At 39.3% G+C, this 16,731-nt stretch overlaps 1 protein-coding gene across 1 annotated transcript in view; it reads left to right on the top strand.

Annotated features, from left to right (window-relative positions):
* The window catches only part of pcdh15b (protocadherin-related 15b), a 107,862-nt gene that overhangs the window by 43,471 nt on the left and 47,660 nt on the right, over nucleotides 1-16,731 (top strand). The window contains exons 12-18 of the mRNA XM_079476216.1: nucleotides 116-322; nucleotides 4,051-4,185; nucleotides 8,081-8,230; nucleotides 8,551-8,744; nucleotides 10,305-10,434; nucleotides 11,385-11,464; nucleotides 14,862-14,955. Coding sequence (XP_079332342.1) covers nucleotides 116-322; nucleotides 4,051-4,185; nucleotides 8,081-8,230; nucleotides 8,551-8,744; nucleotides 10,305-10,434; nucleotides 11,385-11,464; nucleotides 14,862-14,955 — 990 coding nt within the window. The remainder of the gene's footprint in view (nucleotides 1-115; nucleotides 323-4,050; nucleotides 4,186-8,080; nucleotides 8,231-8,550; nucleotides 8,745-10,304; nucleotides 10,435-11,384; nucleotides 11,465-14,861; nucleotides 14,956-16,731) is intronic.

Raw genomic sequence — 16,731 nt, 5'->3', positions numbered from 1 at the left:
GAATCATCTGTTGCTTTTCTTGTGTATGAGCAACCGCCATAATCCAGGAAAGCAGTGGATTCGCACTTCTTGTTGTGTGGGTCCGTCATCAGTTGCGTTGTGTGATTTTCCGTAGGCAGAGCAAGATAACGGACATCCTCTGCCGGCGTTTGCCAATCTCCACATCGAGGTGCTTGATGAGAACAATCAGGCACCGTATTTCCAGGTGGCCACTTATCAGGGCTTCATCTCTGAGTCTGCTCCGCCGGGCACGACGATCTCCAGCAGTGCCAATCTCTCCAGACCTCTCGTCATCATCGCCCTGGACAACGACATCGAGGAGGTGAGCCCTTAAACTCAAGTCAGGTTCACGTGTCCCGTGAGACGTGTGTGAAGGGAAATGTTCCTCTGAAGCTCCTGCTCTTTGAAGCATTCAGAAAAGCAAATTAAATAGCAGACGGCATCAGAGATACAGTCTCAGGACTGTCGAGGAGGAGCTTTATGAGCGTTCAGTGTAATTATGTCTGCTTCATTGACTTTAAAAGCATGATACATACTTCAAAGATTAATTCATCAGAGAATGGAAATTCTCTCGTTTTTCGTAGCTTAATGCCACCATAAAAGCGCCAAAATGCACATACAGTACATTAAACTAAATGAAAGTAATAAAAGAATATATATTCTTTCATAAACATATCATCACATATATTACCGTATAGTATTTGGATTACTTGAATGATGGATGTCTATGCCGTTTAAAGCTTTAACGTTATCTCTATATGGAAATTACATTTTATAAAAAAAAGATTGATATGATGTTTTCCATCCTTTTAAGAAACAGTAAAATGAAGATCCTCATGTAACGGTCTCGCCTTCAATTCATTCCAAAACTATTTTTTCTCATGTTATAAAGACATAATGATCTATAAAGAACAAACAGCCAAATATATGATTTACTGTGTGAACTGTACAATAAATTATAGAAAATACGAAACAATACATGAAGGTTTATTCTTAAAACAGATAAAAGCATTCATGCGTGTTTGTAGAATAATGCTTGACGTGTTGGCTGGGGATGTGGCTGTAGGTATAAATGATAGCAGTGTGACACTCTCGTCTCTTTCTCTCAGTTTGTCATCGTCTTGTGCTGTTTGTGTAATGTTTCCCTGGTGTCTACTCTCTGTCATCCTTATTGATTGTCGTTTATATTTTAAACTGACTGAAAATGAATCTGATGTATGACAAAAGGCTATTGTATGGAGTGAAAACGGTATCTAAAGCTCCCACAAATGCACATAAAAGATCAAGTCTCGCCTACTGTGATTCACGAATGCACACGAGAGATCCGCACATACACGCCGATCCACACGCGCTCTATTTACAAATTAACTCATTCTAATGCATACTTTTACAATCCACAAATATACTTATCTGTACTGTGATTCCATGCACAAAAATCCCATGTGCGGATATACGCTTTTGCACATGTGGATTCTTTTGAGACTGTTGTTCCGCAGCTCTGATCCACAAATGCACAGAAGCAGATCTGTGTTCTCAATGGTGACGTCCCCTTTATTGTTGCTGCTCCTGTCCATAAGTAACTAAATATCGACGCTCAGTGCATTAATCATCAAACGTATATTTTAGACCTGGACTTAATCAGTCAATATTAAAGATATCAAGGTTTTATTTTCACTGAATGTTCTTTACGTTTTGTGAGGATTTTGTGTTAAAAAACACAATGACTGCACACTTCACCCAACTGGACAAAGACGCACACACTGACAACGTATTTTTAAGGTGGGAAAATAAGACCGAAAAAATAAAAACTGTGGTAGTGTCATTGATGCAGTTATTGCTTATTCACTCAAACCTGTATACATTTCTTTGTTCCAACGAACACAGAGAACATTTTTTGGAAGAATGTTAGCAATGTTCAGTTCTGGGACATCATCCACTAACATAGTATAGCTATATTTATATTCACTAAAGGTTTAAACCAAGCATTCACTTAATGTAACATATGCCAAATAAACCACCAGGAGATGCTGACATTAGATATTATTTACTAGAATAATTTAATATACTAAATAAAACACCATGTAGCGTGTTTTACCCTTTTTTGGGGTTTTTATTTTTTATTTTTCCCCTGTAAAGCTGCTTTGGAACAATGCAAATTGTGAAAAGCGCTATATAAATAAAGTTGAATTGAATTGAATTAAAGGTTTACAAACGCTAGAAAAGACATCGCCAATTGTTAGTTATATAAGCAAATGCAAAAGCATTAGCAAATGTTCATTTATTGAACAGTATTAGCAACAAAAAGTCATGAAGATACTCATCATAATGTCATTAGCACTACATATAATAACATTCAGTTTGCCATGAAATTGACCATGAATTCTCCATATGTGAGAAATCTGCAGAATTCTGAGCTCAGGCTTGAATTGTAATCACTTTTCAACGCAGGCGTTTGTCAGGAACATCTGAAACTCAACAACAAAAACACTGTGAAAATGGCTTATCATCACCTCTAATAATTACCGTATAAACTATTTTATTTCACGTTTCTCTTATAGGAGGTTTGCAATTTGCTCATACAAAATGTAGGTCATGTGGTAGTACCAGCAATAAATGTATGTCAACATTACATGACGCAAATTTATCATAATGATTCAATCATGATTGGAGAAGCACACATGAGACAGCTGACATCTTCAGTGAGATATGAAATCGTCTTCATAATGTTTCTATGGTCATTACCTAAAAGTGTTAACCTAGCGTTTCTTAGATCATTAGAAACTTAATTTGACCAAATAAATGCTTTTGGTTTTGATTTGCGCGTGATGCAATTTTCAGAAGTGCTCCGCCAGAATTTTGAAGGCACAAGTCATGCATGCGCATTGCATCTCTTGCAGTAATTAGTTTTATACACCATGTGGCAAGCGTGTCCTGGGAGCATCGATTCATGGAGGTGGCCCTGTAGGCCTGGAGAGGTATTGCAATTAGTCGTAATGCGCATGCGTCTGAGATGAGATTCTGCATGAGATTCTATCATCATTTACTCGCCCTCAGATTGTTTCAAACCTGTACAAATTAGTTGTTCTGCTCAACACAAAGATATTTGGATGAATAACCAAACAGATCTCATCCCCCATTGATTCCCACACTATTTAGTTTCCCCGCTATGGCAGTAAATGGGGGTCGGGGTCTGTTTGTTTACTGAAATTCTTCCAGTGTTTAGCAGAACAATGTATACAGGTTTGAAACGGTGAGTAAATGATGAGAGAATGATTTTGGCGAACTATCCCTTTAAATGTGTGAGCGCTTTAAATTCTAATACATTTTGATTCGTCTTTAATTGTCCATCAGCTGAAGAAAATCACACTATATCGATATATCAGTATAGTTGTGGTGTGGAGTCTCAAGTTAAGGATGTTTTCCAAGCTTAATCCTTGTAGTTATGGTTGTGAACGAGACTTTCGATATTAATGCTTCTGATGAATTTACATCAATGTCTGCTGCAATGACCTTGTTTTGAGAGTTTCTCCATATACTGTGTGTGGTGTTTCACAATAGCACTCAAATAGCACATTCTTGCTGGATTGTTGGCGTAGTGGTGGTGAATTCACTGAAAACTACAGTTGTTAAAGAATGAACTTACAGATGATTTAAACATCACACGGCTCAGTTTTGATGCTCTTTTTATCACTAGACATGTCACACAAATTCTGTTGTAGCTCAGTGGTAAGAGCATTGTGTTAACAACGCAAGGTTGTGTGTTGGATCCCAGGGGATTGCAGATACCTGTGTATAAATATATAGGATAATGTAATGGATAAAAGCATCTGCCAAGAAAACTCTTTTGTATCAAAAGCCAAGGTGTCTTAGAGAATGCGAAGTAAACCGGTGTAAGTGAATAGTGAACAAGAGTCTTATATTTACACTGAAATAACTTATTTTTAGTGAGTTTATCCCTGAATTCATTTGCATAGCCGGCTAGTCTACTGTATGTTCTGATGTCTTTGCCTTCTGACACGAGGCGCTTATGGTGATTTATTTCCTCTGCAGTCGAAAGATCCCATGGTGCACATCTCCCTGGACAATTACAACAGCATGTTCGCGGTGACGCCCAGCGGGATAACGCGCTACCTGACGCTGCTGAGGCCCGTGGACCGTGAAGAACAGCAGACGTATGGCTTGACGGTAAGGGCTCTGTGCCACCTTCCTTTGGCAAACCTGCTTAACTTCATCTCTGTCACTGCTGCTTCAAGCGTTTACGTCAAGGACTAAACTCACACGGCTTTCTCGCTCAGGGGTTATTTTTAAAACGCCATACAACACTGTTAAGTTCATTTAGATCCGTCTTAAAGCACAAGCCATGTGGTGATGTAAAGAATGTCTTCTTCATGTGAATGTGGACAGGTGGCGTTTGTTTACATGCGAGTGGAAACGTTTGGTACTGAGAAACTGTTGCGGTTCTTATCATTTAATAGTTCAGAAGTTTGGTTTTTTTAGCTACATTACATTGAAGCCGTTGCAGATGTGCAGAACACAAACAAAAAATAGCCGAGGTTAGTTAAGCGAGTATTGTTGAGAGACGCAGTATAATACATCCAGCCGCACAAATCTCACAAACACCCGCGTCGCATCGGCTGATTCTCACACGTCACACAAAAGCATCATGGAGGTGTCTGCTTTACTGGAGAACGAGTTAAAATAAGCGTTCATTGTTGTGTTCATCTCTGACTGACATTATTGTGATACACTCACTGGCATGCATTCTAGCTGTCTAATTGTACTCAGCGAGAATGATGATAGTTTGGGTCATACTATTGTAACCCACACAAAAGAAACACATTACGGTTCCTCTGGGTTATTTAAAGACATGTACTGCAATTCTGCATGTTGGCACACTTGTATATACAGGCGTACTGTCTATAAAGTCCCAGTGAAATTAAAAATGACAATTCTTATTTTTTTCATGAAATATTGCAGCGTTTCTAGTAAATAGATTATCAATGTTGGTCAATTTCTTTTTAAAATTCATGTGCCCTCATAATCTTCAATTACAATCTGAAAATGCCCTGTAATGACTCTCCATCTCAAATGACGTAAATTAGACGGCTTGGCCGGAGCTTCCGTTAACTCATCCCCTTCAACTGAGTCTGAAGCTAGTTTCCTTTCAAAGCTGTTTTTACACATCCATTCAATTCGCGGAAAAAATCACAAGCAATGTGTCAGAATCAGGGCCGGATTGGGACTCATTTTCAGCCCTGGAGTTTCATGCCTTAGACCGGCCCACTTTAGTTTACGACTGACTATATTAAAATAATGATAATTAAAACCTAAGTCTGCAATAGCGCACTGTTCTCTACAGCCTTGAATTCATTGTCATTCAGTGAAAATACAGTAGCCTAAGTTTTGCTTCACAGTGAAGATTTATGAGAACAGTAAATAGCCGGACAGTATCAGAATCTATTTTCTTTAAGAATTAGTGTTCATAAATATCCAAACATTGAAATAAGGAAAAAAATATAAATTACAAAAGATTAAAATAAAATGTATTGCACTGTCTAATGACACTATAATTTATTTTAATGAAACGTCTGCTTTACAACTTCAAATATTTTTTACAAATATGAGAACATTAATTAAATAATAAAACTATTTGACTGTTATCTGACTTTTTTTCACAATGATTTCTAATGATTGTTTCATCTCTTTTTTCCTCTGCATAAGTGTAGCTTCAAGGAAACATGGACAACCCTAAAACATTAATTAACGCGGGCTTCGAACCGACGTCGGTCCGAATGGGGGACGGGCGCTCTAACAATGAGCTACCTTGCACCTATTGAGACATGTGAATTGTTTGCAGACAACTTTGTTTTGCACGGCCGCTAGCATCTTGCAATGCTCCTATTCCTAAATACCTTAACGTTAGCTTACCGGCCGTCTCCTCGTCTTCATTTGTTTTGAGAAAAAATGTGGTCGGCTTAGAACATTTGGCCGCGTCAGTTTCCAGAGCTTTCTTGCTTTTTATTCTGGCCTTTTCAGCGCCGCCTTTGCGCTTTCTGTCATCCATTTTCATTTCTGACGGTTTTTTATTTTGAGCAACTTGCAGTGGCGCTGTCGGGGGCGGGGCCAGGGAGTCAAAAGATAATCACGTCATCATTAACCTGCAGGCTGCGCTCTGAGTTGGGCTGCGAATAAATATGAAATAAAAAAGAGTGGGGCTGCGATAAAATAATAAATAAAAAGATTAGGGCTGCTGTGAGTGAAGGCAGCCTAGGGAAAGCCACATTTCAACCGTGCCATGACAATACCGGCCCTCGCTGCCAAAAAAACTGACCGGCCCACCGGGAATTCTCCCGGTGCTCCCGATTAGCCAATCCGGGGCTGGTCAGAATACTGAAGTAAAACGATCACTTTAAATGCTCTTTCTGCGTGTATAATAATAACCTTAAACATTTTTGTATTGAAAAAACTTGCAGAGAAACAGTAACACTGAAATGTGTCCAGAGATATCTCGCCTCTCTCAGTGTGACTACTAGAGAAAAAACTCACAACTGCCAATGTTTGACTAATAAAAAAACTTTAAATCTCTTTGTAGGTTGGCTAACATGTCATTAAAGGGCGGGGATAAGGATAAGGAGGTGTGGTTTAATGTTTGGGGCCAATTTTGTAGCAATTCTTCCGGTACCCCGGTTTCCTCCGACAGGATTCCAAGTTGTCCCTCCCCTAACTTGTGTTTCTATATCGACTTGTGTATAGATTGACTAGTTCTTGCCATGAATATAGCCTCAGATGCTGGAATGGCGTAAAGAATGAAACAATAAATTAGTAAAACATGGTTGGCAATCTTGAATGCATTATGCAGTTATTTAGAATATCCGGCAAAACATTTAGCAGGGAACACACTAAACTTTCACCAGGTTCAATACATTAGTCAATCTGACCTTTTGTGTGTTGCTCTTTATAGTTTCATAGAAAGTGTTACCATATCTTCTTACATAAAATCGGAAAAGTGTCGTGTGAAAGTTTGCTTGTTTGTTGTAGACATACAGTAAGGCAAGTGGTATAATAACATTCATTTAGGAATATAACAGCATCACGTCGGTCAGTTCTTGAATGAATAAACTTCGCTGAACGTGTTGCTTTAACACACTACCTTGACTTACAAATACACGTCCTTGAGTTTCTTTTTGAGATTCTTTGAATGATTGTGGAATGGACAGGTGCAGTGGCTAATAATTGAGTTTCTCCAAACTTGATCTGGTAATGTCACTTCTTATACAGACCAGTGGGCAACAGGATATGACGTCACATTCTAAGACATCTGTTTTAAACATATATTAATATTTATAAATAAAAACAGACAATATCTTTGAAAGGCAATTTTAAGGTCAGTGGTCTTTTTTTGCAAAGTTAGATTGCTAGTTAGTGTGTACTATACATGGTCTTTGCTATCCTTCAATGGATAGAGTCGCTGAGTATGCTTGTGTTTCTCATCCACAATGCAGCGGTGGGCTGTGACTGAGTGAATGCTGATTTTGAGGCGGCTATGTGTCGGGTGGCTCACGGGACGAACATTCTTGGCACTCGGCCGACCGGCGAGCTCTGATTCATTCAGAAACTGAAAGCGGAAGGTCTTGTCACGGAGAGCGATGGTGTTTAGGTCTCAATGGTCATGTTGCTGTGTCACATCACATACAGATGACTCTTTAAAGATGCTGTTATCTGCTCGGGTACAAGATAAACTTCATTTACCAGAGTAATGGAGGATCAAAAATCTCATTTATCCTGCGTTTGCAGCCGATAAGCACCATGGTCTTTGGTTTAAGTTCGTCTTTAGGGCCATGTTGATGTATGCAGGTTGTGTCTAATGCGAAGGATTTTATAACATTGTGCCCTCATATACAATTTATAAAGATGATTTTTGTTTACGACTTGGTTTTACAACTTGGCTTAGATGTAAAGTCCTTTGGAAGCCAAGTTAGTTGTACAAAAACATGTTTTTTTATGTCAACCATTATCAGCACTGTTTATCTGACCACGAGACCGTGACCTGATCTGATGTGAAATTGTTCTTCATTGGCAGATGGTCGCGTCCGATGGGGTTCAGCAGAGTTCTCCGGCCACTATTAACATCACTGTGATCGATGCCAATGACAACACACCGACCTTTCCAAACGTCTCCTACAGCGTCAATGTTTATACAGACATTCAGCCGGGGGAAGCCGTCTTACAGGTGATGGATTATTCCTCCTGTTTTCACCATTAATCCACTCATTTAGATCCTTCATTCATTTCGTTTGCATCACGACCAAAACCTTTTATAAAATTGTGTCTGCGTTTGCGGTTAGAAGTTAAATGAAAAATCTACATGTATCATGTGAATGTTTCACAGCTTCGCTGTGTGATGCTAGATGTCATTATGAAGATGAAAAAGATCTATTTATAGAAAGAAATCCTTAATCTAAACTTTCCCCTAGCAGTACCGTAGTAAGCTTGAATAAGCATTTCTGAATAAGGTCATTTCTGAAATTACAATGTATTAAATATTTTTAGCTGACAGCCGTAGATGCTGACGAGGGTCTCAACGGGCTGGTGAGCTACAGAATCCTGGCTGGAGATCAGGGACACTTCACCATCGATAAGCGCACAGGACTGATCACTGTGGTGCCCGGCGTCAACCTGACCGTCGGCCGCTCCTACGCCCTCACCATCAGAGCCTCCGACAACGGACCCGTCCCACAGAGAAGGTAAAAACCGCAGCTGACCTGCATTTTAGTTTGGAAACACTCTATTGGCTGATATTTCTGACAAATGATTGCAAATCATTTCATATTTTTGCAAAAGCACAATGATCTGTTTTAAGTGTGTACACGACTAGCTAAACGTAGGCTAGTTAACTTTGGAGTATTTAATGACGTCCTCATCAGTTTGACCATAAATCATCACAGAGATTTATACATTGGTTCTGCCGTAACAGTGCCTTACGTGCACACAATAGTCCAGCAACTTGACAGCCTGTTCATTATGAAAATGAAATAGTTATTGCCATTATAATTATTATACGCGCTTCCAATATATGGACGCAACAGGTCAGCATGAACGTTTTCCATTAGCGCCTGAGGAGCGGGATCCGGATTAAGCCCTGGTGTCCGTCCTTTAAAGCTCACAGTTTCACATGGTTTACACCGTAGCACATGAGGAGATATTCCGTTTCAGAAATATACCTGAGAATATTTTCCACCTGACACATGTAGGAGCAGAAATGAAAAGCTTTTCACAGTAATTGGCTCTTCCTCCCCTTCATACAGCCACTGGCCTCTGTAATTATTTCTGACCGCATGATCAATACAACCCAGAGAGAGAGAGAGAGAGAGAGAGAGAGTCAGGTCTGCAAATGCTGTATGAACATTTACTCATCTCTTGTCTCAAAACTTTTGTCTCAAAAATGTTTGAATAATCCTAAAACTGCAGCACGACTGTACGACAGCAGCTCATAGTGATCAAATCTGTCAATCTTCAAACAGGATATAAAAATCATGAGAAAAACAAACGTCAGGAGTTTCAGTTTGCTGAATGAACGAACAGAAGCTGACAGAAGTGTAAGTTCTCCTCCAGAGAGCAATCCTGAGCCGGAACTCTGTTTTATTGGAGGCTTGATGCTAAAGCAGAAGGCAGCAGGTGTATTATTACAGAAATTGGACAGATGGCGGTTCAGCTCGTAAGAACCAGATAGTTATTTTCCCTTATTTTAAAGTTTGTTGGCATCAAATCCATCTTTACAAATCCCCCGCATTGAAACCTTTCCAAACGTAAAACTCACCCCAAACCTGTTCACTGCTGCTTTAATTCCACACACGTTCATAAGCACCTTGATACAGTTTGTTATAAAACATGGTGCCATCGTTTTTTATTTTTGTTAGCCATCATCTGATGTGATGAGTAAGTATAGATCTGAGCTGGTACTGGATTTTGGCTTCAGACCCTAAAACTGCACTAAAAAGACACTTACAGAATTAATAATCAAAAGATCTGTCATCATTTTCTCTCCCTCATAACTTTTTTCAATACCAGAAATGTTAGAGGCTGATTTGTTTTATTCAGTTATATTGAAAAGTGTTTGCTGTAGCTCTTGTACGGTGATCTTTTTCTGAGAAGCAGACTGAAATTTACATCTGCTCCAGTTGTCGCTGATGTGTTTATGAAAGATGAACTGGAGATAGTGTAGTAGACAGACATTTTATAAGCCAAATGAAAGGGCAGAAAAATGTTTGTACATATACAAGTTCTGTTTGTTGTTTCTTCTGAAGTTCCATCACTACAGTGTATATTGAAGTGCTGCCACCCAACAACCAGAGTCCTCCCCGTTTCCCTCAGCTCATATACAGTCTGGAGATCAGTGAGGCCATGAGGACTGGAGCTACACTGCTCAATTTACAGGTGAATTACTCATCATCTCCACATCACCCACTGTCTCAACATTACCCATCATCTCCACAACACCCAATATCTCCACCACTTATCATATCCACATTACCCCTCATCTCCACAACACTCATCATCTCCACAACACCTATAATGTCCACATCACCCATTGTATCCACAACACCCATCGTCTCCATCACTCATCATCTCCACAACACCCATAATCTCCACATCACCCATGATCTCCACATCACTCATCATCTCCACAACACTCATCATCTCCACACCACTCATAATTTTCAAACAGCCATCATCTACACAACACTCATCATCTCCACAACACCTATTGTCTCCACAACACCCATCATCTCCACAACACCCATCATCTCCACAACACCTATTGTCTCCACAACACCCATCATCTCCACCACTCATCATCTTCACAGCACACATGCTAACCACCACTCATTATTTCCACATCACCCATCATCTTCACCACTCATCTTCTCCACATCGCCCATCATCTTCACCACTCATCTTCTCCACATCACCCATCATCTCAAACACTCATCATCTCCACATCACCCATCATCTTCACCACTCATCATCTCCACATCACCCATCATCTCCACATCACCCATCATCTCAAACACTCATCATCTCCACATCACCCATCATCTCAAACACTGATCATCTCCACATCACCCATCATCTCAAACACTCATCATCTCCACATCACCCATCATCTCAAACACTCATCATCTCCACATCATCCATCATCACCCATTCTCTCACACAGCACATAGGTAGTCAGTAATGTTATACTGTAACTGTGATGTGCATTGAATGCTAGAATGTAATATTTCTCATATGTTGTGAGGAAGTAAGTTTGTGTTGTCTTTTGCTGTCAATGGTTTTCCAGTTTTCCAGAGCATAATTGAATTAGTATTGTCTGTAATCTACAGGCAACAGACCGTGAAAGAGACCCTATTACATACACCATCCTGAGCGGAGATCCAGACACCGTCTTTGAAGTCTCACAAACGTAAGCTCAGTCTGAAAACACTTGCCTTTCCCAAGAAATATGTTTATGTGGAAACAGTTTGTTTAGCTTTTGTTTCTCGACATTCATTTGAGTGAAAAAGAATAACAATTTACAATCCCTCTTTCCTATCTGCATTGTCTAACATAAACATACAATGAGTAATTGATTTTAAAGCATTTATTAATTATTGTTAATAAATTACAGTCATTGTACTGAGAATTCTTTGGTATTTATTGTGAATTTACTAACGCATTACAACTTTTGATTCTTGAAATGTAACATTCACTAAGATTAATAGGTGCTGTAGTATTGTATATGGTTATGGTCGGTAATGTCGTTTTGACATGCACTGATAATATTTGGACACAAACATGATACATAATTAATAATGTTTGATACAAATATTCCTTAGTTAAAAAAAACAGTTACAGTTTTTTCACCAATGGTCTTAATCAGCTTTAGTACTGTACATCAAAATCTTGAGAGCTAAATGTAGGTACATTATTTTGATTTAGCTCTCAGTGAAGCAAGTAAACCACATAGGGTCAACCGAGTATCAACATCTCTCTCTGTCTCTCTCTCTCAATTTTATTTTTTAATTGAAGTGTGCTTTGGTGTCATGACCAAATGTACATTCGTATTGCCAAAGCATTTTCAGCTGGGCTGCGTACAAATAGTGATTTAGATTTTTCCGTAAAACATTGTCCGTATATCCGTATATTCTGCGCATTCTGTTAGGATGCGGAGTTCCGTCTCAATTTTGTTGACAGTGTGTCCTCTGAGACTAGATCTTGTCAATGTGGCTCTTACTTTTTGATCTGTCACTGTGTGCAGATAGTCGGCTATACTGTATTCTCTTTTAAGGGCCATATAACGTTGCATTTAACTTTGTTGTTTTTTTTTATCGCCCTTTTTTTCTATCTTATGGACCAGTGGATATTTGCTTAATTCTGCCCTGAATGCATTATTTGTTGTGTGTCGGTACACTTGTAAGATATTTTTACAGAGTTCTGTATGCGGGCTCTCAATTAGATGTTGATTTGGGTTTGTCAGCGGACCCCACACGTCACTGCCATAGAGAGCAATCGCTTCAATCACTGATTGTAATATTTTCAGCCACCCCCCCCCTCTCTCTCTCTCTCTCTCTCTCTCTCTTTAGTAAAACATTTAGCAAAATGTGTTTTAGTCTGAAGTGTTCAGGGTTTTAATCAAAGTCCAAAGTAAAGCATCTGATCCTGCTCTGAATCCTCCATGAAGAATATAACAAATAAGATGCATTTTTAATGAACTCGTACTGTGTCTTTAATAATGAGGAGAATGACTGTGACTACCTGCGCTTCTCTCAGTGTTACGACTCCTTTCCATCCAATCCTCCTTCTGCTCCCCACAGAGTTCCTGATCGAGCTGTCCGTCTGTCGGGGGATTAAGTATTGCTGCGGGCTGAATGAGGATCTTGAATAACGTATATGTTTAAAAAGCAGTTTCATGGAGGCTGGACGTTTAGACTTTTCCTTTCATACAGTCAGCAAAATGGAATTTTAAAGCTCAGAATAGATTCTACTCTGATAGATTCTGGAGTAAAAGAAATGAAAGAGTTTTAAATGGCGTTTAGATTTTCTCATTAGTTGAGGTCAGATAGCCGCTCACCAACCGCATCAGGTTCATGTGGAGAGCGTGTGAGCCGGGTCAGCCATCTAAACCTCAGACTCATGTACCATTATGACTTTTAATGCCAGATAAATCAAAATGTTCAAAGTAATTTCTTTTAGATTTTTTTTCGAAATCAAGTAATGAAATTTCACATAAGAATTAGAGAATGGTAAACTCAACCAAGTAATGAAATAACACAAATGTAACTGTGGGAATTATATAAAACAATCAGAATAAATCTAAACAATGTTACATTGGATCATTTTTAGTAACTCTCTTCACAATGTGTAGAAATGATCTCTTCAGTTGTCGTTTTACAGTATCAAGCAACTTCTGGTTTCACTATGAAGTGCTTTTGAAATGTATAACAAACAGTTTTAGTTTTAACATGGAAGAAACAAATAGGTTTGCCCAATTGCATTTAGAAAACAGACACAAATGTATAGATATTCAAAAATCTTCAGATCAAAAGGTTTATAATGTCAAGATTAACTTTTCACTCATTTGAATGGAACACAATGATTCAGTCACGTCCGCTGTTGCCCACCAACAAAGAATGTGATTGTAATGTACACATGTAAAACATCCTCAGCATTTCACAGTCACACAAGACTTGCTGAAGATTTCATAAGGGATGAATATATTTTCATTTAGTCATTTAACAGACGCTTTTATCCAAAGCGATTTACAGAGAGTTCAGGAATCAATAAAGTGATATGTCATACAGTAGTAATAATACAATAGGTGCTGATACAAAGGTCCTAGTTTCAACAAAAGCCAGAACAATACCTGTTGTGAGAAAGAGTGAGGGTTAGTGAATGTTTTTCTGTCAAGTATTCGCTGAAGAGGTGTGTTTTAAGTCGTTTTTTGAAGGTTGTGAGAGATGTGGTTGACCAGACCGCATTGGGAAGAATGTTCCACCAGATAGGAGTTGTGGAGCGGAAAAGGGATTTAGTGCCCTCACGAGAAGGCTTTACAAGGCGCCACTCGTTTGCTGAACGCAGGATTCTTGATGGGGTGTAAGAGTGTATTAGTGTGTGAAGGTTCTTGATGGGGTGTAGTAGGGTGTGAAAGTATGCCGGCGCAGATCCAGTGATCGTCCTGTAGGCAAACATCAGTGACTAGTATCTGATCCGGGCTTCAACCGGTAGCCAGTGGAGAGAGATGAAAAGGGGGGTCACATGAACCCTTTTGGGCTGTTGGAAGATGAGGCGTGCTGTTGCGTTTTGAACCAGCTGAAGTGGTTTGATAGCCTTTGCAGGAAGACCAGCAAGGAGAGCATTGCAGTAGTCCAACCTTGAGATGACCAGGGCCTGGACAAGGAGTTGTGCTGCATTCTCAGTGAGGTCCAAGCTTTCTAATGTTAAATTGTCTTTGCAATATGATCATTGAAGGACAGCTGGTCATCAAATATGACTCAGAGGTTCCTGGCTGTTCTGGATGCAGTGATTGTGGTATTACCAAGTTGGATGGTGAGATCGTGTTGCACCGTGGGGTGTGCCGGAAATACAAGTAGTATAACAGGGCCTGCCCATTTCATTTGACAGCACACGGTCTCATCCAGTCGACATTTTGATGAAGTAATATCAGCAGAAAATAATATTGGCTGTGGCTCGTCATATAGTTTTGTTTCAGTTTGAATGTGGACTCCTGCGGCTCTCTCCCCCGATTGCTTTCCTCTGGATCTGTTGTAATAGTAAAGCTGTCTTTAATAAAATTGTCTTTATAACACTGTCTGAACTTGCAGGTCTGGACTGTTGTTGCTGGCGAAGACGCTGGACAGAGAGATCACGGATCACTACACACTAATGGTCACCGCATCGGATGGCAAACCAGATGGGGTAAGACTCTGTCACAGCTGAAAATATACAGCAAGTCTTCTGATCATAAAGATGAATGATGCAATATCTCTATGACACCATCAGCAGAGTTAAAGGATGATCTTTTGATAGAAATACAATATAATATACAAAACAATTTCTTCAGAGGTGTATAAAGACCTTACATAATGAACCGTTATGTTTGTAAGACCTTACAATAAGCTTTTTCTATCTACATGCAGATCATTGAATCGCCGCCATGTTTTGTACAACAGCCCTAAACGGACAAACAGCTCTACCAAGCGCGTTTCCTCTTCCTCTACCCTGCGGTTACCTAGTCTGGTTGTCCCTGACTTTACAAACATTTACTAACTTACTCCTAACTACTATCTTGCTGTCAAACAAACGCTTTAACAGCGTTGCTATTTACTGTTAGCTAGTGCTGCCCTCAAACGTGCTGTGCAATGCAAGGATGAAATGCATAGCTTTATCATAGCTTAGACCATGCAAATAATAATGAAAATGAATAAAGTAATCGAAGATGAAACAAGCATATACAAGCAGCACACTGGTTCCAGATACAAAACTGCTCCGTTACACAGCTAATATTAGAACAACGACATATCTTGGTTCTAACAAACAGAAAAAGCAATGTTACTCACATACTTATCTGAATCAAAGCAACCTCCTCGGGTGATTTTTAGACAATCTTTCTCTCCAACATCTCTCTGCTGGAAAGTATTTCCATAGATATCTATGAGTATTGACGCTAAAAGCCTCAGTAACGTGGGTCCTAACACGTCTCTGCTGGAAAGTCTTTTTAATAAAACGATTGGATAAATATTGGATTCCACAGACCCTTTATTTTATGCAATAAATAAGACATCGCTCTTTTTACAGTCTTTCTAATGCCCGCATGATCTCTTCCCTGCGTCAACGAGAGAAGACATGCGGCATCTTTTTGTACTGTGTTGGCCACTGTCGTGTTTCGAAAGGGAGGGGTGAGCGGAGGACTAAGAGATCGGTTGCAATTCACTGCTAGTGGCCGCTATGAAACCCACTTTTTAAATGTGAAAGAGAAACACACATTCAGTCAGTCAATAAATCGAGTCAATGTTTCACTCTGTGAAGGTTTGATTTGTCGTAGATGTTTGGGCGGCCGGTGTCTCCCGGTCTCTCGACTCTGTGATTGATGTAAACAGAGGAAAATTAGCTGCATCTTACAATGGAGTGATTATACAGCAGTGATGGAGATAAATGAACTCAACCCAATTTTTTATTATCAACAACCTTCTCTCTCTCTCTCTCTCTCTCTCTCTCTCTCTCTCTCTCTCAGAGTCGTAAATATCAGTGTCCGTTGTTTAATTTTATATTGGGACATGCAACATGGCAATTTATAATACAGAAAAGAAAAAATGATCATGAGATCTGCAATGATTTAAAGGCAGTGTTAACTAACTCGGTTACATTCAGAATCTTAATAGATTTAATCATAAGTAATGAATGATCTTGCAAAGTTTGAACTGATTTGGTTTTAATGGGCTTTATGTGAGATTTGATGAATTAACAATGAATACATTTTTCTTATCTAAGGTTTTGTATACTGTTCTGTGATTAAGGTCGGATTCACCTTATAGCTGTTTAAAAAATAGTGGCTTGAAATCTCAAATCTCGTGAGCGCATGGAGGCGAAATCTTACCCGTGGAGATTTCAATAGTTTAATAAGTACAGAATCATTCAGGGCACATCTTAATTGGTCAAACTCTCTGAGCTTTAATCTTCGTCTGGCCTGTCGAC

Source organism: Barbatula barbatula (genome assembly GCF_947034865.1).
Source record: "Barbatula barbatula genome assembly, chromosome: 16".
Taxonomy (NCBI): domain Eukaryota; kingdom Metazoa; phylum Chordata; class Actinopteri; order Cypriniformes; family Nemacheilidae; genus Barbatula; species Barbatula barbatula.
The sequence above is the reverse complement of the archived record's forward strand: the minus strand, read 5'-3'. Positions and strand labels throughout refer to the sequence as shown.